At 41.2% G+C, this 27,163-nt stretch overlaps 2 protein-coding genes and 1 long non-coding RNA gene across 7 annotated transcripts; 2 read left to right on the forward strand and 1 right to left on the reverse strand.

The window, feature by feature from the left end:
- The first annotated feature begins 28 nt into the window (after positions 1–28).
- Positions 29–11,664, forward strand: jpt1a (Jupiter microtubule associated homolog 1a). The gene is made up of 5 exons (XM_075462618.1): positions 29–233; positions 1,918–2,060; positions 7,452–7,549; positions 8,842–8,869; positions 10,164–11,664. The coding sequence occupies exons 1-5, from the start codon at positions 178–180 to the stop codon at positions 10,334–10,336; spliced, it is 498 nt and encodes a 165-aa protein (XP_075318733.1). The 5' UTR covers positions 29–177; the 3' UTR covers positions 10,337–11,664.
- Positions 2,637–12,188, reverse strand: LOC142378296 (uncharacterized). The gene is made up of 3 exons (XR_012769601.1): positions 11,747–12,188; positions 8,806–8,968; positions 2,637–7,597 (listed from the first exon to the last, which is right to left on the reverse strand). It is a non-coding gene; the product is annotated as an uncharacterized LOC142378296 (long non-coding RNA).
- Positions 11,968–26,573, forward strand: LOC142378294 (uncharacterized). Of its 5 annotated transcripts, none has more exons than XM_075462612.1 (9): positions 11,968–12,076; positions 19,566–19,639; positions 19,743–20,084; positions 20,404–20,697; positions 21,431–21,556; positions 22,501–22,533; positions 23,201–23,248; positions 24,689–24,737; positions 24,865–26,573. In XM_075462612.1, the coding sequence occupies exons 1-8, from the start codon at positions 11,991–11,993 to the stop codon at positions 24,718–24,720; spliced, it is 1,035 nt and encodes a 344-aa protein (XP_075318727.1). In that variant the 5' UTR covers positions 11,968–11,990; the 3' UTR covers positions 24,721–24,737; positions 24,865–26,573. The 5 variants fall into 5 exon arrangements, with proteins under 5 accessions (XP_075318727.1, XP_075318729.1, XP_075318730.1 ...); XM_075462614.1 differs by having other exon boundaries at positions 23,204–23,248; XM_075462617.1 differs by having other exon boundaries at positions 11,988–12,076; positions 19,555–19,639.
- The last annotated feature ends 590 nt before the right edge of the window (positions 26,574–27,163 follow it).

Genomic DNA, 27,163 nt, shown 5'->3' on the forward strand with positions numbered 1-27,163 from the left:
GAAGTAGAATGTTGTTCTCCAGCTCGTTTCCTACTCCGAGGAAGCAGGTGGATGAAGATTACTGAGAAGCGTTAGCTAGCATAGACAATGATGAGGTGGTGAAGTACTGTTAATAGAGGTGTAGTTCACGCGTTTCCCGACAGTTCTACTAATACTGTACAACATTCTGTGCAAAAAATGACGACTACCACGACATATCAAGGGATGGAGCCCGGTGCTAAAAGCAGTTCCAGGTAAAAAGGCGTCGTTCAGACCGTTATAAACCCGTTAGCTACCATGTAATCGACAAGTTCAGGATCCTCTGACTTGAACCCCGATCATTTGAAAGATATTTTTTTCTTTCTAATGGCTCACTCACTTTTGTAATTGATAGATTGGAATTTGTTTGAAAAAAAAAATGGGACTGCAGACGACCGACACATGTCGGCACCACACCTTTGGATTCAAAGCGTTGTGATGGAACATTCCCATTATTGACGTTAGCTTGCTATCTAAGCTAGATGGGCTGCATGCAGCCTCCTTTTGTGAGCATAGTTGGCGGTTACTGACAGGGCATCTCGGTGATAATACCCCTGTAAGCCTTTATATTTGACATGGTTTGTTCTGTCATTATTTTCTAGTATTTTTTTATGTTTTTCGTGCCTATCGTTCGGAAAACGAAAGCCACATCAGCTCGCTCACTCCAGTCGGGTGGGGCTTCCGCAGATTTCAGATCAGTTATAAAGATGGTTAGGTGGGGGCACAATAGGTCTGCCCCTTATTTTACCCGATTAAAGCATGTTACCGATGGCCACATCTGACACTTAGCATATATACATATATATGTGTGTGTGTATATATATTTTTATATATATATATTTATATATAATGCAAATAAAAAATTAATAATTTTACTTAATTTGTAAATCAGCTTAATACCAGTGTGTATATTGCAAAAACTGCCCTATACCAGTATATTTACTAAAATAATTAACCAATCTTCACCTTATTCATTTTTTAAATTTTTTTCTAAAGAAAAAAAGAATTATTGGTAAAATAACTGAGTCTACAGTGTCTTATTTTATTTTATTTATCCCAGCAGGACCTTTCAGTTACCGAAGAGCGATGTTGTCTAATACAGCAGCCCAGTAGGCCTGTCGCAGCCACATGTATTTCCATATCACCTGACTGTCATTGTTTTTGACTGCTATCATATTGCCTCATTAAAAATGTTTTTTTTTTAACAGTAAAAAATAAAAAACAGATGGATGACACATTAGCACTATGTCACTATTTCGACTTTCTTTTCCATAGTTTTAGGTTCACTGAAGCTCTCTTAATCATCATGAATGGCACTTAAGACATGCAACTCAATTTGATCTCCTTCTCTGTGTGTCTTGAACCACAAAGAGACCACTCTGTCAGCAAAGAAAGATATTGTTCTGTTTTGATTTCCTTTTTTTTTCAGGAAACATGTAAAAGCAAAGGGCTTTCTTTGTGTTTCGTGGTAATGTGAAGTTCTGACATGAAACCAAACCATGTTAGATGAGAGAACTCAGAAGGATTTATAAAAGAAGTACAGCTGTAAAAGGAGATAATAGCACCAGTCTATAAAAAAATTTCTGGATAGTCAAAGAAAGACAGCCACACCCTTTTGCCGTTTCTGTTTGCAAAGCTTAAAAGACAGTGGCGCCACTCCTTTTGCTGTGCCTATCCTTTCCAGGTGCATAAGCTGGCTGGATGCAGGGAGGAGTGCATCCTCTGAATGCAGGGGAAACATTTGCTGGTGTGGGAGGGCATCGCCTTATAACTGCTTTACTGCGTGAGAGAGAGGCATCCAGCATGTGCTCCCGCTACTACACGTGGGGAGAAAAAAACAAAAAAAACCAGCTTGAATTATTCAGCTTTAATAAACTCTTATCATCTCTTTTTTTCCAGGGTTTTGCGCCCACCTGGTGGTGGCTCCAACATTACTCTTGGTGCAGATGAAGAGAAGCCTCCTGTTCGGAAAAACAAGATGGCCTCCAGCGTCTTCGCCGAGCCAGAGGACCCTTACGCTAATCGAAGGAACAACCCACCAGGTACAGAGTGCCTTAAGTCCTAAAATTTGTTGTATTCATGCAAAATTCTTCCAACTCACTAAATTCTTCCAACTCCTCACATTGTCGCATTCCTCAGATTTTCACAATTCACCCCAACTGTGGAGTCACACTAACTTAAAACCAGCGCATACAACTACTGATAACCAGGGGAATGCTGGGAAATATTAATACTTGCATTTTAGAAATACAGTGTATCTGTCTGCTGGACCAAACTCACAGTTTACCTCCAAAGGCTTCTCAGAATCTAGAACAGATGAAACTGCTTTCTGCCTCTTTACCAATTCTCAAACTTGTTGAGATGGGAAATTATGATATTGAGTTGAGCTTCGTCAAGTCCTTGTTCGATAAAAGGGTTTATTATAGAATGTAATCTGTATATTTGCAAAAGGAATATCAAGTTTGCTCATGGCGGAGCCATCGTAAATCAGATTGCCTTTGTGCCGTGGCTTTATCTTTTAGTTTTTTCACTGATGGGGTTTTCCAGCCCTTCTCTCGGTACAATAATACACAGATGACACATGAAATAAAACACAAGACGAGATAAGATGTACTTTATTGATCCCCGTAGGGAAAGTCAGTCGTCCACCAACTCACAAAACAAAAACAGACATGAGACACATTACCACATTCAATCTCAGGGTCCATCTGAAGTTCCTAGTTAAGTTCTAGTTGAGACTCAAACTTAAAAGGATGAGGTGGGGAAAAACAGTAAAAATATCCAAGACTGATGCTACACACTTAGCTTAAAGAGTCCGATGGCAGGTCTGACAAACAATCTCCTGAGCCTCTCTTCTGGATTGCAACCATCCATGTCTGACCAGCCAGCACGTTGTGGAGAGGGTGCTCTTTATTTTAGCACTGCTCGCACCTTCTTCAGTGTGCAGCTCTCCACCACAGAGCTCATCGAGTCCAACCCCTGTCCTTCTCCCTGATGCTGCTTCCCCAGAAGACTGTGGCATAAAAAAAAGGATACTCGCCACAACTGACTGGTCGAACGTGTGACGCACCTCAGCCTCCGGAGGAAATACAGTCGGCTCTGTCCTCTCTTATACAGAGCCTCTGTGTTCCAGGACCAGTCCAGCTGGTGGTTTAAGTGGACACCCAGATATTTGTAGGTCTCCATCACCTCAGTGTCCACATTCTAGATCTGCACTGGCTTAGGAGAAGGCTCAGTTCTGTGGAAATCCACTACCATTTCCTTTGCAGTGTCCAGAAGCACATAGTTCTCATCACTCCACTCTGATGGCCTCTATCAGCTGTCTGTACTCGTCTTTCTGTCCATTCCTGATGCATACCACAATCGCCGTATCATTTGAATACTTCCAGATGTGGCAAGACCTGAAGTTGAACACAACAGGCTGAACAGGAAGGGAGCCAGAACAGTCCCCTGCGGTGCCCCCGGTGCCGCCCACAACCTTGTCAGAGACGCAGTTCCTCAATCTGACAAACTGTGGTCTAGCTTTCAGGTGGTCTGGGATCCAGCACGTCACAGTGGGTTCCACAGCCATCTTTTAAACACGATGGAGCCTGTACAGGACTGCATCTTATACACCCAGGGTTCCCTGTATGCAAACTGGGTCAGGTCCACTGCGTATCCCACTTGAAGTCTAAGTACCTTTAGAAGTAGCCGCTTCAGAATCTTCGTGATGTGTTATGTGAGGGCCACAGGTCTGTAGTTGCCTGAATGCCCAACCTTGGGCACCGGAACAAGACATGAGGTCTTCCACAGAACCGTTACCCTCCCCAGCTGTAGGCCAGTTTGTCCAATCTGTTGAAGAACAGATTGCACCCACTGGCTCTGCCCTACAAACTTCTCCGGTGTTGTTTTCCAACTTCTTTCTATAGTCGTCCCTTGCCTGGCGCAGTTCCCTCTTCAACTCATGCTGCACCTCACTGAGCTTGACTTGGTCTCCATCTCTAAATGCTTTCTTCTTCTAGTTCAGAAAAGCTCTGATGTTTCTGGTTATCTAAGACCTGTTGTTAGAGAAGCAATGAGCAGTCTTGGTTGGTACAACAGTGTCTCTGCAGAAGTTGATGTAATCTGTAGTAACATCTTACATTACCGGGAATAAAGCTGGTGCTACACCTGCATAGTGCTCAAACAAATAGGGAAATTGACTTTTTAAACTTAAAAGAACACCTTTGGTGCGTCTGTGCTCAATAAGCTTTAATAATAGTCTGAGAATGTATCGAGGCAATAAATTAAATATGGTAATGTGGACAATAAGCTTATAAACGTTACCGTTGTTTGCCACAAAACTAGATAACTGACTTCCTACTAAAGATCTGTGAGAATAAATATAAACCTTTTGTGAACACTTCTTGATGTATTACTTTGTAGAGATTTATTTAAATCTAAATTACTGAGGAGCAGAACCAGATTCCTGAATCCAGCTCAAGCTGCAGTTAACATCTCAACACTGTAGTCAACACACAGCTGTGTTGGTCTGTCACCATAACGGGCGCTTTCATGGCTGCCCACCGCTCCAGGTTGGCATCTGTCTCTGAGTGTGTGACCCTGTGCGTGTGTGTCAACAGGTGCCAACCTGGATGGGTTAAAAGCGGAGGACCAAATCTACCTTCGGGTATAAATAAAGTCACTTAACTTAACTTAACTTAACAATTATTGTAGAGATAATCGTAACCGTGCCCACGTGATGATCGTGACTTCATTCATTCTTATGAAAACGACCTGTTGACACTGGAGTTCTTCAGTGTTAGGAGTTTCTTCCTTCTAATGAAGTCATTTTGTTGCGCTCGTGTGTTCTGCTTTAGACAAAGTATGACTTCCTGGTCCAGTTTTCTTTAGAAAGCCTAAAAAAACATCTACTTCAAATTTATGTTCCTGTATTATTTTCTAAGGCTTACAAATGAATTTTAGCTGAAATGATCAATTCTGAAATGCTCCTTTGATATTTACACACTAATGTCGTCTGACTTTGACTCAGCAGCGTAACAGAAGCCTGTTGTGCTGATTCAAACCAAATGTACTAAAGACAGAAAAATAACACATTTCACAACCACACAAAGTTTTAACTTTGCACCATTTGGGGAAATTTCCAGAACTCCGTGGCACATTTGTTCAAACTTTATTTTTTGTAGCTTTAACTGTGTCTAGCTTGGACACTCTCATCACAGGAGGGGTATTATGTATTACGCAATTCCCCTTCTCTTTGAAAGCTGCAATTACTAACATGAAGACAACACAGCACAATGATGCGGAAACTAGCTTTTTTCTAAAACATCTTCAGGTTTTTTCAGAGTCACACAATGGACCTGAAGTAACATGATAATATGCTTGGAGGATATTTAAAGACATTTTGTGTGGGCAGAGTCTTCATGTACATTGGAGCTTTCATATATGACATTTCCTTCTTCTTTCTTCCTTCTTTTACTTCTCTTAGCCATTCATACTGACAAGCCTGTGGCTCTGACGGTATTTTACCCGATCGAGTCTCATTTCTCCTTCCTCATTTTACTTCTCCTGTTTGTTTGGAGAAGTAAGTTCAAGCTTGATCCAACGGAGCCAGGTTGTCTGCTTCTTTGTCAAGCTGTTTCTTTATAGCCACTCGGTGGCTGCTCAACACAGAGAGCGCCATTGGCTGTGTTGCCTCTATCTCATGCTGACATTACAGCATTATTATCCTCTTTCCCACATGTTACTGTGCCAACGCACCACCTTTGTTAACGCTTGGTGAGCACTCTTAGTACACTGTCTCACTATTCAATGATGTCTGAGTAATTTAAACGTATACAAAGTAGATATGTATGACAGACTTGATTACTGACTCCAGTGCACTCGCTCAGTGGACTGTGTGGATGCGTTTCAAGTGAGTTGAAAAGTTGAAAAGATCCAAGAAGGTCCAGGAACAGGCTTTCAGTGGCTGGGTGCAAGGTCTGCTAATTAACAAGCCAGCATTGTGCTAATTTTTAATCCTCTTTTTGGCACAGTTATTAGTTCTAACAAGTTTTACTTCTGTTAGGAACTGAAGAAAAAGCCCCCACAGTAGGACGTGAGAGCTTGGCATTATTCAACATGACCTTTGAAAAGACTTTTGTAAGAAGACCCTTGGTGTGACCCTTGAACAAACTCCCCTACTCATTTCAATTTATTCTAAAGTACAGGGCAAATCGAAAGATAATGTGACAATGAAACTTTGTCACAAATGTTAGGCATAATATAGGTCATAATGTCAGATCAGTTCATCAGTAAACCACAGTTCTCAGAGTAGCTCTCTTTGTTTGGTCCCCTTTCACACATGTTGCCTACTTGCTTTAATTCATGAGAGACTGAAACCCAAGACCCTTTTTTTCATGGCCGAAGTACTTCAGAAAACAGTCTGTACACTCGGGACCTTGTGAAAACTCTGTTGGACTTAACTCAGCAATTAGAGAAAACAAGAGTAGAGCCCTATAATTTCTGCACGGAAATCACAGAATCTCACGAATATCACGGAATTTGACACAATTTGAATGAAATGCTATTTTCGTGTGGAAGAGGAACGTATGTCTGAAGAAAACTGCACAGAGGAAAGCAAATCTGGGTGGCACAGACTGAGCCCCTCTCCCTTCAAAACAATGTAAGCATGGCAAAGCGGCTGCACACGGCTCTGTCTTTGGCTATGTACACACGTAGCCGGGTATTTTTAAAAAGCAAACAAAGCAAGGCTGCTCAATTCATCCATTGATAAAATAAATTCACAACTCTACGACATAAGAATTCATAAAAAATCATGTAGAATATAGCATATACTTTGTTGTCTACAGTAGTAGATCAACCCTCATCTTACTTTGAAGCTCCCAGATCAAGAAGTGACGTCAACGCAGCTTTAGCAGCAGAGAAGCTATTAGGCTTGTGTTGATAATAATAAACTCCTGGACTATGTACAAACTTCCAAATGCATTGTTTTGTGAGTACAGACCATATTTGTACTACTGTAGAAGTTTGGTGTCATGGCATGTGATATTAGTGTGGTAATTTTGGAGATACTGCCAGGGTCCGTTAGCGCTTGTACTAAGCTATTCGGGATAACTCAGTAACTCAGCTGATGTTCAGCCAATATCGAAAAAACTTCGGGTGGGCTACTTGGCTGGATGTCACGGTTCAAATGACCCTAGGGTGAATCTACTCCGAACTATCACTTTAAGGGTACAAACCCAGGTTTTCATATGTTGCTTCTACTCACTTTTGGTTTAAAAAGTAAATGACATGATGCGATATGTTTATGTTTCACTTTTAAAACCTGGTTATTTTGTTATTATGCCTTGATGTGTCTTGATAAAACTCACATGAATCGACATGTATTTTCTATTGTCTGTTTATGTGCCCGTCTCCTCTCTCTGATCCACTGTGTCTTCTTGCTCCTCCAGGAGGAAAGCCCACAGGTGTGCTGTGTGGTGAGCCCTCAGCTCCCCTGAGGAGAGGTGGAAACCACACCGCCAATCACTCTGGAGATGCTCCTCCCACAGTAAGATCATGCCTCAGATCACAAGTTGAGGAAAAAGTGAAGCGAAACCTGAAGCCACACAAACAAACAACATAACTCCACATGATTTATAGTATGACTGTTTTTCTCTGTCACTGCTTACATTTAATTAGCTCGTGCAGTGGTGGGCCCCCAGGCCAACGGCAGCGGGTTCTGCATGGTGCTGTTTGGAAGCTAAAACTCTATCATTTACAGTTATTCACCTTTTTATGGACAGTTGTTTAATATCACATCAATTGAGATTCTCTGTCTTTACATTTTGCTGTCACTTAAAGGTACAGCATTTGCGTTAGCATTGGCGCAAAGAAGTAGAACGGAGCCAAAATGAGACGGGTGAAAGTAACCATAACTTGCCCTTGCAAAATAACTCTTGCATAATAGTTTCATCTATTGAGGGAAAAAACTGTTCAAGGTTGTTGTGTCACTGGATGATCTAGTTCTTTCTTAGGAAGACTTCCTTGAAGTCAGTTATGACTTATCTTATCTTTTTTGTGTTAACTAGGGTTAGAGATACGACTCTCTGTAGGCTTGTTTTGTCTCAACTAGTCTTTTAAAGAAGACGTACTGTGCCACTTTTTCACAAGCTGATACAGTTTCCCTGAATTTATTGTCTGCGACATGGTGCCTTAGCGCCTGCCTCTTTGGGATCTGTACTACTGAATAACCCTTTGGAGCACGTCATCTGCAGTTTGACCAAAGGCCGCTGATATGACACAATTTCCTCTTTCAGACACAATCTAAGTTGTATATTGAACTGGTTCAAATGCTTAAACTACGCACTCCAAAAACTCTATACCTCCCTTTTTGTCCACTCCTGTTTACATTTTCAGAAGCTAACATTAAGAACTGTTGCTTACACGGCCAATATGTTTGATTTTCTTTTAATAGCAGTTACCGATGCTGTACTTACGGTGCTGTTTGTGAGTTGATAGTGACTTCAAACAGCTAAATATATTGTCTTTACCACAGGAAAAAGGTGATTTTTTTTTTGTTTTTCCATATTGTGGAGGAGATTTTTTGTAGAGTTCTCCTACTGCACTGGCGGCCACATTTGCCCTGAAAGCACAAGCATGCTTATACCCAGAAAATTTAGCCTCGACTTTTACATTTGCAGTTTCCGTACAACAAGCAGGCATCATGCTGATAAAGTTGCATTTGCACGCCAAACACAGCAAAAAAAATATCTTCTTCATGTGTGTACATTTCTTTAGCCTGATGGAAGGAAGTTGAATACTGACATCTTCTTCTCTGTATCCTCTTCTTGCTTTAATTAGGATGGAGATGACTCTGTACGTGATAATGGTAAGCATACAATCAGCTCCTCCCACACCTTTAGATGCTTGGATGGCCAGATCTATCTCCCCTGACAGATTTCTGCAAAGTCAGGTTTAACCTAAAAACCTGTAAAAGAAGGAAAGAAGGAAAGATGGGGATGTGATAGTATTTGGTTGTCAAAACATTTAGTTATTTTCAGAATGTCGAGTCCATTCTTTTTCAAGAATGGTTCAATAAATATTGACTCGTCTTTGGCAGCAGTAAGGATGTAGATATTACTAGTTATTACTTGTGGAAGAATCGAGCGGGACAATACCAAACTTTTTGGTTAGTTTTGGATGCGAGGCAGCTGAAAGCGCAAAATTCAGTTTAATTCGATTCAATCAGACTTTAATAATCTCCAAAGGGAAATAATGTTGCTGCAGTTTGAATTGATTTAAAGAATATGCCCTTGTTGTAGACGGATACAAAAAATAAAAATCATAAATCGGCTGGCAGATTTGTAGAAAGTTGAAGTGTAGCAGAGAGGAAGGTTTAGTAGAAATGTTCAGAGGTCGCCATCAGTGGGTTTAGGTGCTGATGCATGCAGCATTGGCAGGAACAACACGGACAGGAACTCACAACCATCAGTTCAACCTCTGGGGTGCAGAGACTTTCCTTCTCAGTGACCAGGATCACACCAGCTGTGAACAAGCACTCCTGATGTCCCAGCTGTCCTCGTCTTGGGTCAAAGTTTGTCCATTTTATCTGCCGGTGATCTCACACTGGTCAAAAGAAGACATGGTTTTATCACCTTTTTTCTCCATTCCCTTCTTGGTTCGCATCCCAGACGTCTCTTCGTCAACTCATCTTGATTCAGGGTCTCATTCCAGGCACTACCAGGGCTTTAGAAAGCCCAGTTATAGCTGCTCCAACAGGTTGGATGTGAAAAGTTGGCAGAGTTACCAGCAGAAGTCCTTCCAGGAGCACGGCTTCCAAACCATTATTGAAAAGGGGTTTCACAAGAAGATGGCAGAGAAAGACAAGATCAACCTTTGTCGGTCCCACAGTGGGGAAATTCACAAGCACACAATCGCACACAGTATGTCCAGAACTACTGCAGCAGGCTGCATGCCTCTAGGGCAGTGCCACTCTGGAATAAAGACTATTGACTATCCGCCTTTTGACTGACTGATAGTCTCTTATTGTGTGGTTATACAGTAGATTCCCAGAAAATGAGCCTGCCAAGCATCCAAAGGGTCTTTTCTCTAGACTGAAATATAACGATTATTCTCTTGTTTGTGTTTGCAAATGTGACGTATGCATTCATTTTTGTGTTCAGTAAGCTGCGCTGCAGAGCCGGAAGCTGTTCCAGAGCAGCAGCAGCAGCAGCAGCAGCAGCAGCAGCAGCAGGAGGAGCCCCCTCAGGCTGAGGAACCCGGTGCACCAGGTGCAGGTGTACCATCTGGCCGCCGAAATCCCCCAGGGGGCAAGTCCAGCCTCATCCTAGGTTGAATGCCACACACCTTCCTCGCCCTTACCTCCACTCATCTCTGAGCTTTTTTCTTTTTCCCCCCCCAAACAAGAACCCCCAGCTCATCTCTCTGTACCACAGGAATCATCCGATGTCCAGCAGTCTCCTCCATATCCCCAAGTGCATTGTTTTGATACCTCTTTTTTTTTTTTAAAGGATGTTTTTGTACTGTTTTTATTGTTTGTTTAGTTTGACAGAAGCACTTTACGTATTCTTATTGTATGGTTCAAAGTTGGCCTTTGCCCCTGAAATTAGACCTGCCAGGAACAAGGCTCACATTTCTCATAAAAGCCTATCATAAATCTCCCCTGACTTTATTGCAACAGCAGAATCTGAAGGTGATTAAACAAGCAGTTTGTAGAACACAAGCAAAGAAACAACCTTTTGCATTGTGTGTCGCCCCCCCCTACCCCCCACCCCCCCTGCATGCATGTCTGGTCTGTACGAATGTGAGAAGAAACTTAACTGTGAAGATTTTTTTTATTATAATTATTATTAATTTAACCTGTTTCATTGTTTTTTTTTGTTAAACTTATTATTATTTGTGGAATAATTGTTGTACTGTTGTTGCATGAAAAAGAAATCTTTTTACTGACTCTAGTATTATGATCCACATAGAAGCCGCACACATTTCTGTAATGGTGCTCTGAAAGCTGTCGACAGTCTTCAGATGATCAGATGTCAGGCAACAGAGTTGGAGCAAGCCTTTTTTTTATATTGTAGTCACTAACCTTACATTACGGTAACCCACCGCCCCATGTTTTTATAGGTAAATTTACACTAAAGCGCACATGTCTGCGTGTTAGGCTTCAGTATCAAACAAGGTTGGGTTTCCAGATTGCATCTAATAGACACTTTTTTTCTTTTTTTTTTTGCAATCAATGGAATGTTGTTGGTCCTGACTTCTAAGTGTTTCTGGTAAACCCATCTTAGATTGACAAGTGACCTTATTACAGCCCAGCCTTCCTTTCACTGCTATTCCCCGAAGACATTTATTATTAGTGCATACAGAAAAATCTAGATGAATCCTTTTGTATGTTTCATGTGACAATATCAAAACCAAAACACCCTCCTGCTTCTGTACTGTTGATGACCGCTGCCTCCACCAGCTGTCGTACAGGAAAATTTACATTTCAGGTACCTGATGTTTTGTCTGTGGTGTATTGTTTTTCTAGTACGTGTTGTATGGCGAGACATGTCTGTTTGCATCCTATACCAATTCCTGTTGCTGGATGTAAGTCACTGCAGAAATCTGAATACAAGAAATGGCACAAGTGGAAATTAACATTAAAAATCACTTTTGATCATGGATTTCTTTCGCAGTTTGTCCTTTACGCATCTATGTTTTCTCACTTGTGCGTCACTTTTAGATAACATTTTAATAGACTTACCGCTTGTGTTGATGTCATGAGGATGATTACAGTCATTTTATGAGAGGAAAAGAAGGGTAAATATGTCTCCATGAGAGTCATGTTAATGCCACCATATATTGTACTCAAACAACTATCGTCTTTCTTGTTCCTCCGGTTTTTTTTGGTTTTTTTTTTTAACACTGTTGCGTGTTTTAAGGCAGGCATTGCCACAGCGAGCCTATCGCGCTTCGGTTAGTCATACCGAAAGTGAAAGTAACGTTAAATGAGTCTGAGTTACTACTGGGCAGTTCAGACTCCAGTTTTCCATCAGAGGGAACACAGTGGTGACCGTTTAGAGGAGCTTGTCAGGTAAGTTTCACCCCCACACGGACTGTTTACGTCGTTCCTTAAGGCGACGTGTTGCAACACCTCGTTCGGAAACTTGTTCCGGAGGTTAGTGTGTCACAAGTCTTTAGGCGAGTAGCCCAGATGTTAGTGAATGTCAGTGAATGTATTATTTATGCCGCGTTTTTATTATTTTTTTCATTCAACCTAAACTGAATTTGTGTCCGCGTTAAGCTGGCCTTTTCATACGAGTCCAACATGTCCCACCGTTCTCCAGAGTCGGAATGAATCCGGGAAGAATACGTCTCAACCCAGGCTGTCTGTCACTGCTTAGGGTTAAGCAAAAAAATCAAACGTGTTTGATTAATCGTACATTTAATTTGAAGAGTTTAAAATATATATATATATATTTTTTACAAATTGCTCAGTGACGCATGGCGATGAGACTGAATCGTACCAAGATGGGAAATAATCTCCGATTAAAAAAAAAATCTAGTTTTAGTCTGGTCGATCGTGACCCTGCAATCCCTCGAGTCTGCGCAAAATCTTTGGTCTGTGACTTAAAAATAAGTGACATTGTCTGTAGATATGAGAGCCATGAAAGCCACTCAAATAATGCTCCTCCTTCTCAAATGCATTCATGACAATGGTGGAGCAGAGTCACCTAAATAAAGACAGAAGTGTCCCAAATACAAAAATCTAATGGTGAATGACACCCCATTTGTGCATGTTAAGATAACTGCTTGTTAATACGATAAGTGTTTTATTACTTTGCATGTCTTCCAAAAGAGAAAACAATCAGACGCAGGGTAGCAAAACATTATGGGCATGCGTAAAACCACAAAGTAGCAATTCTCGACAAGTAGGACAAATCGACTGAACACCGGCTCTTTCACGAACCCTATATGAATCCTTAGCCTTAATGTCCATCTGATATGGTGTCCTCTTTGTCTTTGCTTCCTCTTTTAAGCACGGCTGACAAAATGTTTTACCTGTTGGAGCTCATGACTGCATGCGAAAAAAGTTCTTCATGAGGTTGTAGTTCCATTCAAATGAGACTAATTTTACTCTCAGATTCAACATGCAAATGGAAAAACAAAGGAACCTGCAGTAAGTCTGTCCTGAAATAACGAGTAGAGGTGCTGATAAGAGGGGGCCTTTATTGCCGACACTGTCTGGAGTTATAGATTAGTAATAGATTAGTCTAGGCCTTTGGAAGAAGTTTTATGGCACAAAGGTGCAGGATATTTTGCTCTATCTTCATCTTATCTGCAGCCATAGTCAGAGCAATTTTGTTGTGGTGCATTTGCAATTTTGGCTTTGTGGCATTAATTAATGGCCTCTAGGCCCCCAAATGCATAGCCAGCTGTTTATTTGTTTTTACAGTAATTACAATTTTTTATCACAACTTGGCAGCATCATAACAGAGTATGTATAATTAAAAGCTACACAGAAGTTCCTGTGGCAAACCTTTGTGTGCGTGTAAGTGCACGTCATACTCTGTTGATCACATTTCTTCTTTTATATCAGTTGGAATAAGTTATAATGATATGTTTTGAAGGCACTGGGCTGTACATACAGCCAGCAGGTCCATGTAGGGCCCATACATAGCCGTGGGAACTAGGGGTGCAGGGGGTGCGGCTGCACCCCCTGCTGAATGTGCATTGCGAGATGGTGGGGAGCTAACAAAAATGTATTTCATGAAAACCTATTGTACAGTCACCTCCAATCGGGATTCGAACATGCGTCTCAAAACACAAACGTTCCGACTCAAGCAACGGAAGCACGTCTCTGACCAACTGAGCCTCTGCTCCGGTCGATACAAAGTTGCTATTGACATCTGTAGCTACTCCGTAATGCAAAACAAAAATACAAAAAACAAAAATAAAGTTAAGACTCAGGACTCGCGTGCCGCGTGTAGGCTCATTCCATGAGGAGGCTGAGAATGAGACGTGGTTTATGATATTATGGCACCTGGTTTAAAGCTGCAGTCTGCAACTCTTTTTCAAGCAAAATGCCTGGAACTGTCCGGGGATTCTGAAAGTAGTACATTAAATACCCCAATACAAAAAAAATGAGTTCTCTAGGTCCCCTATATGTCCCGCTAGGTCCCTCCAAAGCCAGCAGGTTTGTTTACAAAATTGCAGACCGGACCGGTAAAAGGTGACCAATCAGGTTACGAGCTGGGCTCTGCTGCCTGTCAATCACCGATTGTGCACGCGCGATACAAGGTAGGCTCGTCCCCACGCTTATTTATCTGGACTATTGAACTTCATTACGGGCTAGTCTACTTACTGTGTCTTCCATGATCGCAAATGACAGGTGAGTTGATGAATGAGGAGTCGTGTAGGCGCATCTGGCGTGCACGTCTACGTGCACGAGTTCTCATGTGTTTTGATGGGGCGGGACAGGAAGTTGAATAACTTTTTATTTTTCGGTTAAAAAATAAGCATTTCTTGCATTTTGCGACTACGGAGGTCACCGTTTTCAACTTCAAGCGTTCTGATAGATCATGTAAACTCTTAAAATGCCAAAAATTAGGACTTTACGTATGACAACAACAAATCCTGCAGACTGCAGCTTTAGTCCAGTAAGTTTAGCCCAGCAACATTGTGTTTTCTATATAGCCTAATTTTTTTTAAATGCTGTTAAGCCAGCTGCCGCCGAGCAGTAATGTACGCATAGTTATTTTTTTGAGTTTTGAGTTATTTTCGACGATGCTGTTATTGCGGCTACCACCGCGCAGCATGTAGTTAATTCTTAATTAGTTCTGTTAGTGATTACTTTCGACTGATGCTGTGTGAGCTGACGTGGGACACATCACACACATGAGTTCAGTAGGCCTAATGTATAGGCTACCCTTGTTGCCATGAATTTTTAGTGCTTTAATAAAATGCAATATTTTACCAGTTGATGAGGCTGCATACTTTTTTTTGAAATGGTATGGGTGTTTGCATTGACCATAACGAGGGCGAAAAAGCCGCCACTGACCTAAACTGTGTGTTCAGGACACGATTAAACACAATGTAACAACAGGAACTTAAACAACGTTCTAATATAATTAAAGCTCGCGACAATGTTGCAAAATATGCGCCCTTCACACACGAGCACGGGTAGAGTTCCACGGTCAGATTGCAGGAAAGGCCCCGTTTTTTGCTCATTAAAATATTTCATTGAAGGAGATATATACAGCTATTTATTGTATTTACATAATATTCTATGTAAATAGAATCCTCCCACACCCTTTGTTATCAAGGAAAACCTTTTCAAGTTTCTCAAAAAGGCATAAGTATTCACTGTATAAGATACATTCATATTTTTCATGAAGTTTAGTTTTAACCTGTAAATATTTTCTATTAAAATTGTTATCATTGGGTTTTAATGACAAGATGAGGTTTCCTCATAAGCCCACAAGGGTTTCTGACATCTCCAGCACACATTCCTTTTTTGTTTTTAATTTGTTGTGTTTTATTGTGTATTTTTTTTATATATTTGAATGAATAAAATAAAATCTGCAGTCGCACAAATTTACGCCGCGTGAATTTACCCAACCCCCCCCCCCCATAGTTTCCAAAAATTTTGTGGGAAACACTGGAATGTGAACATTCTTTTACTTTGTGTGATGTGTCTATCTGTGTTGCCTTTGTAATGATTTAAAGTGATACTCCGGAGTAGATTCAACCTGGGGTCATTTGAACCGTGATATCCAGCCAAGTAGCCCACCCGCAGTTTTTTTGATATTGGCTTACAAATATGGTCTGTACTCACAAAACGATGAATTTGGAAGTTTGAAAATAGTCCAGGAGTTTATTATTATCAACACAAGCCTAATAGCTTTTCTGCTGCTAAAGCTGCGTCGACGTCACATCAGAGAGCTGGGAGCTTCAAAATAAGATGAGGGTTGGTCTACTACTGTAGACAACAAAGTATATGCTATATTCTACATGTTTTTTTTATGAATTTTTATGTTGTAGAGTTGTGAAATTATTTTATCAATGGAGAAACTGAGCAGCCTTGCTTTGTTGTCTACAGTAGTAGATCAACCCTCATCTTATTTTCAAGCTGCCAACTCCCAGAAGTGACGTCGACGCAGCTTTAGCTGCAGAGAAGCTATCAGGCTTGTGTTGATAATAATTAACTCCTGGACTATGCACAAACTTCCAAATGCATCGTTTTGTGAGTACAATATCGAAAAAACTGCGGGTGGGCTACTTGGCTGGATATCACAGTTCAAATGACCCCAGGTTGAATCTATTCCGGAGTATCACTTTAAGGCTTAGGGTAACCCTAACCCCTAACCTTTCGAGTTGAACTTTGAAACCCATATGGGCAAACACAGGTGAGGCCACCGTGGAAACTGCGGACAAACCCACTTGGGACCCTTATCTGCAGCCTAAATTTAAACCTTATGGGCCCCACATGGACATGCTGGCTCTCAGATGAAGTTATAAGAGTGATTGAAATTATTATTTTTTTTTTACCATTATTTTTTTGCTATCTATGATTTTGAAGTATTGATACCTCTAATAGAGTTGTTTAAACATACACTGGATTTACCTTTGCAAATAATCCGGGGTGGCATCGGCCATGTTCAGCGATGTTATGCCCCCCCCCCCCCCCCCCTCACACACACACACACACACACACACATACACACACACAAACACACACAAACAAAATGAGGTCAGCTGACTATACTGAATGAGCAGGTCGGCTTCCGGTAGATTTTTGTCTTCCCTGATGGTATATTCCAAGATTACAGTGCCAAAATTCGTTACTCTCAAATTGTGAAAGAGCGGTCCAGAGAGTGTAAAATACTGTCTTTGCACTCGAATTGAGCATCACAGACCTCATTTAGGACATCTCTGGGGAAAAAAATAAAGAAAAAAAGAGTGAAACTCTCGATGGAAATTAGTGTTGTGACTCTGCCAGAGTTTATCCAAACAAGGCCAGTGTGTCTCTGACTCAGAGCTAAAAGCAGTCAAACAAAATATTAGAGTGCGTGACTTTATTTTTGGTCAGCGAGTTTGTTTTTTCCGACTTTGAAACTCTCATTTTTATGCAGCAGAGTGACGGTCTGTTCCGCGATTCCGACCGCGGAGTGTCTTTTTTCATTTGGTGCCAAGGTTCCTAAGTGTTTTCGACCCTTCATCTTTTAAATGAAAGGCCCAGAAAATTGGAGGGATCACTGAGTGCCCCTCTGATGTCTTCAGCTTGTACATCAGATTTCAGTTTTTCACAACCAAGTAACGAGGAGCAGCATGACAATCATCCAAAGTGAATGAAAATGAAAAAAAAATAATTGAGCCAGAAATGTTGTGGGGGCCTTTCCCACTTATTTCACCTACCACACATTTCCTGTCAATGTTTACTCAATCTATCTTATAAAGCCAAAAAAGGGAAACACAGTGCAGACACATCTGCAAAGTCCCGACAGTAATACTTCTGCAAAACATACAAGAAGTGCGCCGACAGACCAGGCCACCAGGGCCGTATTGTCCATTGTCTTCCATGAAAGACCAAAAAAAAGATTACATTAGATTGAACACATCTGGAAAGAAACAGCTGTCACGCTCTGCAGACTGTCCCTCCTGACATTTTGTCTCTCTAAGATGCACCGTTTGGATGACCTGTTGTAGGGTCGAGTGGGCTCTGAAGACCCATTCTGGCATGTCCCTCCGGACACAGCTGCAGCAGCTGGATCACTTCTATGGGAAAGTGCTTTTGTGAGGGGGTCATACATGTGAAGTGGGTCAAAATGAGGAGGAAAGTGGTGAGATAAGATGTTGAGTCTTATTTACACTGCACATATCTTCCCTATCTAGAAAAATAACTTCAAGTGAAAAAGAACAAAAAACCTGAGTGGACTTTCTCTTTCAATATGACTTGTTTGTCTTGTGATGTGGGTGATGTGGAGTGGAGTGACCTTGCCAGCGGCGTGAATTCCTTGAATTCATCTGGTCGGACTGGTTTCTGTGTGCGTTCATGCTGACGTTCACAGCACGTAAAACAAAGCACTGTCGCTGAAGCAAGCTCTCTTTTTGCATTATAAAAGTGAAAAGGCAAGTAAATGGGAGGTCAGAGCTCAAAGCACTTCTGTTTTACTTTCTGTTTTGAGTTTACGCGCGTGTACTTTACGGAAAGCCCCTGAATGGACCACCACTTCCACTTTGTCAATGACTGTCACATTACATAGATGAAAGGAATGTTTTCCCCCCTGATAATTTTATCCAAACCGAATCTGCCCAGTCTGGTGACAAACTAAGAACCAGCTCCGAAAGCTTCACATGTTGAGGAAGAGGCAATTCTTCTTCGGTTCGGAGCAGTCCACGAAGTTCTCGTGCTGGATGCTGAGAGACAAATCGGAGCCCTTTGTCCTCTTTTAATGAGAACGAGTTTCTCTAACCTGGTTACAGTGAACAGATTATTTTCTTTTTCAGTTATTCTGTTGTAGATTTGCTGAAGTGTTTGATGTCATCGTCCTGTTGCGTGCGTGACTCAGTTTCAGCCAAGCTCCAGCTGTCGGACAGATTACCTCAGATCTGACTCGAGTACTTTGGTACAGAGGAGTTCATGATCGACTCAATGAGGTGGCAAGGTGTGCAGGTCCCGTGGCTGCAGAGCAAGCCTAAATCATGACTGCTTCGGACCGTTGATACTGTCACTGTCATGAACATTGGCATTTAACATGCATCACTGCTGATGTCTTTCCTCCTTGGCATTGTGTTAACACACACCTGAATGCTCAAGACCAGCAAACTGACAAAAACTGACAAAAACTTTCTCAATACCCAAGTACGCAAGTCCGTACTCGTGTGCTTACAAGTATGGACTTGTCAGAAGTACGGACTTCTGAGCACACAAGCACACAAGTACGCTCATTGTGCATTTGGAACGGAAGCGTCATCATCGCTCGTGCCGCACTGCTTTCTGGGACAGCAAGCTGTCTGAAGTCTACACAAGTCACCACAGAAGCAAACTCGATAAAATGGGCGGAGCAAGCGCACATCCGGGAATGTGGAGCGTACTTGTCTGGATGCATACTTTGAATTGGAAAAGTACATGGTCCTTCGGTGATGACGTTTCAGAAGTACACGAGTACGCAAGTACAGACAAGTACGCTCATTGAGAAACGGACTTCTTCTTTTCTAGAGGTGCTCACACCTGCTGATGATCAGTAACTGAAGTGCGTCTGATTACCAGCACCTGGCTGTGAGGTACCCTCTGAATTTCTAGTGAAGCTATAAGGGTGTGCTTGGATTTTCACACACCTGGCTTTTCCACATTTTGGTTTAGTTTAAAAAAAAAAAAAAAAAAGGTTTCAGTAATTGCACAGTGGAATATGTCATGTGTTGTTGTTCATCTGAGGTTGCTCCCAGGTTTTGTAGTCTTCCTGACATATTCAACTTTAGAGCTGATAGAGGATGTTCTGCCTTTTTCACATGACTGTAACTGAAGGCCACATTCAAACTGATATGATTTACACGAGTCATTCATTTCAGTGTCATTTCAGAAAAGGAAACATGGCCTCCAGTGGTACCTCCACCATTTTCATTTTCCTCATGTTCATTGGAAAATCGGCCCAATGTAAGTTCAGTCGAGCTATAATATTTTCATAACCTGATAATTTCACGCGTGATGTACTTGTGTGACCTCCCTTTCACTTTTTTATTCCTTTCTTTTTGTACAGCTTTTGTGGAAGTGCACTGTGAAAGTACAAACGTGGGGCAGTATCAGCATCAGTCCACGCTGTCATGTGTCGTCAAACCCTCACAGCACCAGACATCGGATTTTGAAATCACTGCGGTCATTTGGAAAAAGGCAGGAGTAGCCGATCCCCTGTTGTATTTTGACCTGAGGGATCTGAAGAAGGCACCAGGCTACAGCTTTGCTGTGGACTCCTGGGACAAGAAGAACAGGAACGTGTCCCTGCTCATCGCCGACACTAAGGTGGCAGACGAGGGAGAGTACACTTGCACGGTAGTCACTGACATCGGTGATAACAAGCAGACCACAAGCCTCAAAGTTTCAGGTGAGACTGACGGATGGATTGTTTTTTTTTTTATTTCTTTATTATATGGAGAGGACGAGGAGAATTATCTTTCAAGAACAGGGAGCTTTCGTGGCCAAGCAAACCGGTCTTCCTCTTAAATGATACCATCCATCTCACTTTTAATCTCTGTTTCTTTTCGACAAAATGACCTCACCAGGGAGCAAAATTTGATCCGCTAAATATCTGCTAAATAGTAATCAGATCATATTTTCATACATTTTATGGGTTTCATGTGATTAGCATCATGGTGCAATGTCCAGCACTTTGGTCATGTTTGTTTCCCTCTTTGCTTTTACAGCTAAATACAGCACACCCACAGTAGAGCATGTCGCTGAGAAAAACAACAACGCTTTGATCTGTAAGTCTCACAGTGGCTACCCAGAAGGCTCTCTCCACTGGGTGGACGAACACCAAGGGGACTGGACCAAGAGCTCCACATTGGAGGTGGTGAAGATGGAAAATGGTCTGATTGAGCTCATCAGCAGGCTGCCTTTGCTGCCAGGATCCACCTTACCCTCATATACCTGCATATTGTACAACTCCAGCAGCGTCAAAGTGGATGAGACCACATTCCTAATGTCATCACCAGAAGGTACGTGTTTACATATTAACAGGCAATACTTTTGACAGTCATTTTCTGGCGTGCCTTAAATTCAGTGTACATAAGCACAGTGTGGTTTAGGGTTAGTCAACCCAGAGCCAAGAGCAAATTGCCATCGTGGGAGGTTGGACTCACAATCTATGTATGAGTATCAATGTTTAACTATATTAAAAAAAAACAGGAGGGAGTTTTTGCTTCACTGAAAAGGATTTGGTTTCTCTTTATTGTAACCTGGTGGTTTTGTTTATGCATAATTAAAGAAATCTGCTGGCTCAACTGCTGCAGGCTTGTTGGGACACAAATAAACAGTAATAAACAGAATAACAAATCGATCCTCGCATGCGCCTGGCATGATAGTGCAGTGCAGATAAGACAGGGCAAGGTTCCTCATGATGTGGACAAGCTGTTTTTTTTGTTTTCACCTTGGTGGAAAAACTCATCAACAGGATAAATCACAGCCATCTGAGCTGTCAGCCAAGCACAAAGATTAGTTCAAAAACACAGTGGTGCAACAATGTTTCTTGTTTACTTTCATTTCTGGTCGCGCGGTTAGTGCTTCTCTCAGAAATAAAATGTGCTGTGGGAGTAAAAGGAATGTTCATGTAAGTTCCTAAAGTAGCACGAGTATGCATACCTCATTTGAACTATTACATCCTCTTCTCTTTTGTGTCAGGCCTTTGAGTATGAAAGCACTAATCGTACTCTTTAAATTGGATTAATTTAGGGCTTGACGACCAACACCCAAAAAATTTGACTCTGACTTCCAAAGTCATTGCTCCCGTCGTGGTCATCGGATCGCTAATTGTGGGGTTGCTGCTTTTGTTGGTGTTTCGTATAAGGCGATCTCGACGTGAGTACACACACACACACACACACATGTTGTTGTTTGAATTTTGTGTCTTTTTAACTAAAAAAAAAAACATCTAATATGAATTAAAAACAGTTTTTAGTTTAATGTAGTTATTTCTGGATGAAATATGAAATAATATTTATGAACGAGAAGATAAGATCACACCTGACGTGAAAGTAAAAACTAAGGATGAGACGCTGCTGTAAAATGAATGCACAGCTTTAAAATGGTAGATGAGTGCTGGGTTGTATTGCTTTTTATTATATAGGTTTATGTAAAAAATAAATAATACGATTGTCCATCCATTTTCTACAGTTATAGACGGATTATAGGGATAGTTCGCCTCTTTTGACATGAAGCTGTATGACATCCCATATTAGCAATATCATTTATGAACATCTTCTTACCCCCTGCTGCGTCCTGTGAGCCGAGTTCCAGCTGAGTTTTGGCGTTGATGAAGCAAAACGCTTTATTTTTTAAGGCCCAGCCAAAACGAGGCTGGAACTCGGCTCACAGGACGCAGCAGGGGGTAAGAAGATGTTCACAATTTTTTTTGTGGTGATTTTTCATCCATCGAATAGAAAGTTTCAATAGATTTTTAACGCGACACCCGAATACTGACATTGTCACTTGTCGTGTGAGGATCTATTACGTCGTCTTTGTAAACAAAGACATGTAGGAGGAAGCTGCTGCACAGAAACTAGAGGAACCTGCTGAATGCCTTAGTTAGTGACCCTGAGGATGGGAAAGTACCTTCCATTGTAACACGAGATCAAGCAGTTTCTATGGTTTCAATCATCAGACGGCATTTTCCAAAACGTCCCACGGGATATCTCTCAAAAAGCTGAACGCAAAGCAAGTTGAAATTGTGAAGTGGTAGATATTTAGAGGGGACGTGCGCTCACTGTTTTTGCTCTTGTCATTTTTTTTTCAATTTCTAACAGAGGCCCGGAGGCCCTCTACCACACCCCTTATGGGTACGTTTATCCCTGGCCAAGCTGGGGCTGCTGTTTCCACTCTTTTCTTCCTCGGAATGAAGGGACTAATATTCACGTGAAGATCTGAATGCGGGTTCAATCTACTGATTTCTGTGTCAACTTTTCTTCGAGCTGTTTCAACGTGACTGAAACAGATCTTAGAAACAATCTTAGATTACTGAGTGGTGTTAAATCGCTTCCTTTTTTTCGGCTTAACTGCTCAGAATTAAATAGGAGTCTTTTGGGTCCCCCCCCCCCCCCCCCTCCCCCTTTCTTTTTGACTTTTCCCACATTGTTTAACAACGAAACACAGCAGTCAGAACATCAATTCAAAATCACTCAGTCTGAGCATTGTTTCAACATGTATTCAGCTGCGTTGTTTCCTTACAAATCACGCTGAGTCACATCTTCATCACTGACCAAGAATCTCTACTGTCCCTGGACTAACTGGGTATCAGACTCTACAGGGTTTACTCTGTGTGGAAAGATACCGTTTGTAGTACCGTGATATCAGCGTATCGCTGGGTATCACAGTCACTATAACCTGACTTACATTTCACTTGGGGTCTGTCTGCGCTTGATTATCTTGAACTTCCTTCGTGTGGTGATGGTTTCACATCCGCCCATCATAACAAGAAATCTCACGTAAAGTTCTCATATTTTCCAGCAGGTCAGCATGAAGCAGTTCAGACACGGGACATGGACGTCGAGGAAGGTATGTATATCAACACCACAGCGATTTGACCGATTGCGTTTAAAATGTGCACACAGATGAACACTGCAGGTCTTTTCACGTCTGGGTTCTGACTAATTTGGCAGCAAAAAAACAAAAAAAAAGGCGTTCCTCTGTGGTGATACACACATCACAGACAGAGGAGGCTCATTGACTTGTTTTGGCCCTTTTCTGTCATCTTGGATCTTTGATGCTGAACGGAGTTTCTTTTTGGGAGGGTATGGTGACAAAGGTGGTGTTTTCTCAGCAGGAGCGTCTGTTTTTGTAATTACGGTGTTTTTGACCGACTTCTACTCGTCTCGGTGCTCTGTCAGCCAGCAGTTTGTTTTTTCCTATTTTTTCAGTTTGTCTGCGAGCGCAGGCTACTGCTTCTTATTCTGTCTCCAGGGCTTAGGGCTAGTGTCTGGTGTTGCAAAGCGGTGCTACAGTAAAATATGGTCCATCCCCAAACAATCTGAGTTGGATTTCTCAGCTGGTTATAACATAGACTTTTTAAAAAATATATAACTTCATAGATTATCTTTTTGGCAATTATGTTGATGTCTGTAGTTGAATTTCACTCTTAAACATTTCAAATTCAACATTTTTTTATTTCAAAGAGCACCTTTAACTTATAACAGCTTTTTTCATCAATTCAATTCAATTCATTTTTATTTATATAGCGCTAAATACAACAAATGTCATCTCAATGCACTTAGATAATAAAGTCCAATTCAAGCCAATTGGAATTCAATTAATTGTAATCATAATTATTTATAAAATAATCCAATTCATTCATATAGACCCAATTCAAAAACAATTTCCTAGCTAAGGAAACCAACAGATTGCACCGAAACTTGTCTTCAGTCCAATCTCCCGTCCTGAGCGTGCCTGAGGCGACTGTGGAGAGGAACGACTCCCTTTTAACAGGAAGAAACCTCTGGCAGAACCAGACTCAGGAAGGGTGGCCATCCGCCTCCACCAGCTGGGGTTTGAGAAGAAAGAAAAGAGGGGAAAAACCCACTGTAACACCATTCAAAGGATATCTGTTGGAACAGGGAAACACCAGTTAATGACCACAATAATGTCACATATACATAATGTCATTTGAGAAATTAAACGGGGGAAAAAGAGAGTAAAGTGAGGAAAGGTGTGACATAAGAGACCCCCCAGCAGGCTGGGCCTATAGCAGCTTAACAATGGGATGTTTTAGGATCACCTGAGCCGTCCCTAACTATAAGCTTTATCAGAAAGGAAAGTTTTAAGCCTGGTCTTAAAAGTGGAAAGGGTGTCTGCTTCCCGGACATTTACTGGCAGGTTATTCCCCTGATGACTGAAGGCTCTGCCTCCCATTCTACTTTTAGAAACTCTGGGAACCTCAAATAAACCTGCAGTTTGGGAACGTATCATTTACTGAGGCATTGATATTAACTCTGTTTCCAGGTGATTCCGGAGAGGCGAATGAAAAATGTTAAGACAGCGTGCCCTGGAGGTAATTAAAAAGTTTTTGCAAATGATTGATTGATTTTCCTCTTCTTAATGTGTGCACCAACGCTCATATCAAGACTAAGAATGCACTTTATCAAATGCCTAAAATCTTTCTCACGCTCTCTCTGCAGGTCACACAAATATGCCACCTTACCGGCAAGCTCTGAAATCAGCACTTCCTCGTATGACATCCACGCTGTCGTACCTTTTCTACTGCAAACAACTGTGTATAACCAGGAATAACTTGTATCACTGATTTACCAAAGAATCTGTGAGCTACCCATTTATACAAGCTCACCAGCAAAACAGTTTAAGAGGCACTGAGTCAAGTCTAAATGAAATGATAAGGAACATACTGTTTTTGTACCATGCCAAGAGCAGCTAGAAGACGAGAGGGTTGCCCTCAGGCCAAGGGATGTTAAAACAACCACATCAGGTGCAAAATAGACCCAGCTAAGGACCCCAAGTGAGATCACTGAAGAGCTCCAATCAGATGTCTTGGTTGTGTGAGGAAATGGTTGAAGATGATACCTCTTTGTTCTTCTTGTGTTATGTCAAAGTCAGAAGGAAGATATCGAGTTCAGATATTTGCTTTACTGTCACTACATATATAGGCTTAATGATGTTTCTCCAAACCAGTTTACTGATATTAAACTGAATAAGCATGAGGGAAAATTAGCAGAGGGGGCGGCTTCGTGAGGCTTTAAAAAAAAATAACTGAGCCCATAGCATTAGTCACTGAATAGTTCATGGGTTGTGTGCAAATCTCATGAGATTACCAATTTATTTTTTTTGTCAGATGTAAAACAATTGTTAATAGAGCTGTTTAATGTCCTCTCTGGGGAAAGGTCACATGGTTTTTGGAAAGTAGTGTGTGGGGTTTAAAAGGACGGGTATTTCTGTGTTCCTGCTTCGTTATGTAACTTTTGGCAGAGGGACGCTGCATCGTCATTACTGTTTTACTCTCATCTGTAATCATATCAGACATGTCTTTGGTTTTGTTTTTAACTCATCTGATAACAACCTCCTGGGGAAAAAAAACTTGTCACACCTGGTTGGCCCATGCTGACGAGATATTTGTTCTAGAATCTGTGAGGCAGTGGAGCAGGTCTGTCACATGCTGTGACACCAGTAGAAAGATGAGAAAGCTGAGGATTAATCTCGTCCTCTAATCATTAACTTTGCATAAAAAAAAGGCCAATGCAAAAATTTAAAGGATTCTAACTTTCAGTTTTTATTATTTGAATTCTCACACAGATATAAATAATACTTTTGTATATAATGTATAAATGTTGCATTTTGCCCCCATGTACGCATCATGTCGAAATAAAATGCATGTGATTAATGCTCACTGTGGAAGTGAACACTTTTTGTTTTGTTCAGTGAAAGAGAGATTTCTTCTTTGTTTTCTGCTTACTCGTGTAGAGTTTATTTCACTCCTGGCAGAACTGCTTTGTTTCCTTTAACGGCACAAGTCCAGCTCCACTTTTGTGATTTTTATGTCAAACGGACACAGGAAATGTCCAACAGAAATATGAAACCTTACATTGTGTTAGAGATGTAACACATTGACTCTGTTTAATGATTCAGAGTGTGCTGTTTTTCAGAAACACATCACTGGGTTCTGTCCTTTCTGTTTTGGTTTGCTTTTATGATATAATCTGTTGGCCACCGTCTTCTTCCTGTTGTTTTTGATTTGTCATTCTTTTGTTCTTCTTTTGCTTTCTCTTCTTAGTTTTTTTTTTGTCTCTTTCCTGAAATATGGTAAATGTTCGTGTAACCAAACACACACCGATGAACACCTTTGCTGTGTATCCAAATGATAAATTCTGAAAAATTATTCACTGTGTCAAAGCTTTTTTCTTTTTTGAAGTTTGACCTAAACCAAATTTATGTCCAATGAAATAGAATGAATGCCACAGATACTATCCATTAAGATTTGTGAACATTCTGATACTTCTGAGAAGTAAAGATCTTTACAAATATTTTAATCCTGCCATCTACGGGACAAATAACACGGCACGGCATGGCCATATGGAACAGTTGCTTTGCTAAATACAATATTAGTGGGTTTTTTCCCTTTAAAGATAGATTTTGAAGTAAATCTTTCATTTTGATCAAAATAGAATTGATGGTATCAAGTGATGCAAGTTTCTTTTGGCTTGTGTGTGAACAATCAATTCTTAAACTAGTCTCACGCCTGTCTTTTTCCTCAGATGTTAGATTCAGTCCTCCAGAATGACAAAACATCCTTTCAACAACACAATGAACCACAGCCACACTCAAGTGCCTCGTTCAACTTTCAGAATCTATTGCTAAACTCTCTCTGGGGCAGGACTTGTATATTCAAAGGAAGCCATTCCACCCCCACTTCTTATTTTAATTCCTTATTGCTGGGATCTGCATCTGCAATCACTTTGCAACAAGCTT

The sequence above is a fragment of the Odontesthes bonariensis genome, chromosome 4 (genome assembly GCF_027942865.1).
Source record: "Odontesthes bonariensis isolate fOdoBon6 chromosome 4, fOdoBon6.hap1, whole genome shotgun sequence".
Lineage (NCBI taxonomy): Eukaryota > Metazoa > Chordata > Actinopteri > Atheriniformes > Atherinopsidae > Odontesthes > Odontesthes bonariensis.

Coding starts and splice junctions, on each gene's coding strand:
- LOC142378294 (XM_075462612.1), top strand. CDS start 11,991: ATGAGTCTGAGTTACTACTGGGCAGTTCAGACTCCAGTTTTCCATCAG. Junction 20,698..21,430: donor CCTAATGTCATCACCAGAAG/GTACGTGTTTAC, acceptor GGATTAATTTAG/GGCTTGACGACCAACACCCA. Junction 21,557..22,500: donor TCGTATAAGGCGATCTCGAC/GTGAGTACACAC, acceptor AATTTCTAACAG/AGGCCCGGAGGCCCTCTACC.
- jpt1a (XM_075462618.1), top strand. CDS start 178: ATGACGACTACCACGACATATCAAGGGATGGAGCCCGGTGCTAAAAGC. Junction 234..1,917: donor GGTGCTAAAAGCAGTTCCAG/GTAAAAAGGCGT, acceptor CTTTTTTTCCAG/GGTTTTGCGCCCACCTGGTG. Junction 8,870..10,163: donor TGACTCTGTACGTGATAATG/GTAAGCATACAA, acceptor TTTTGTGTTCAG/TAAGCTGCGCTGCAGAGCCG.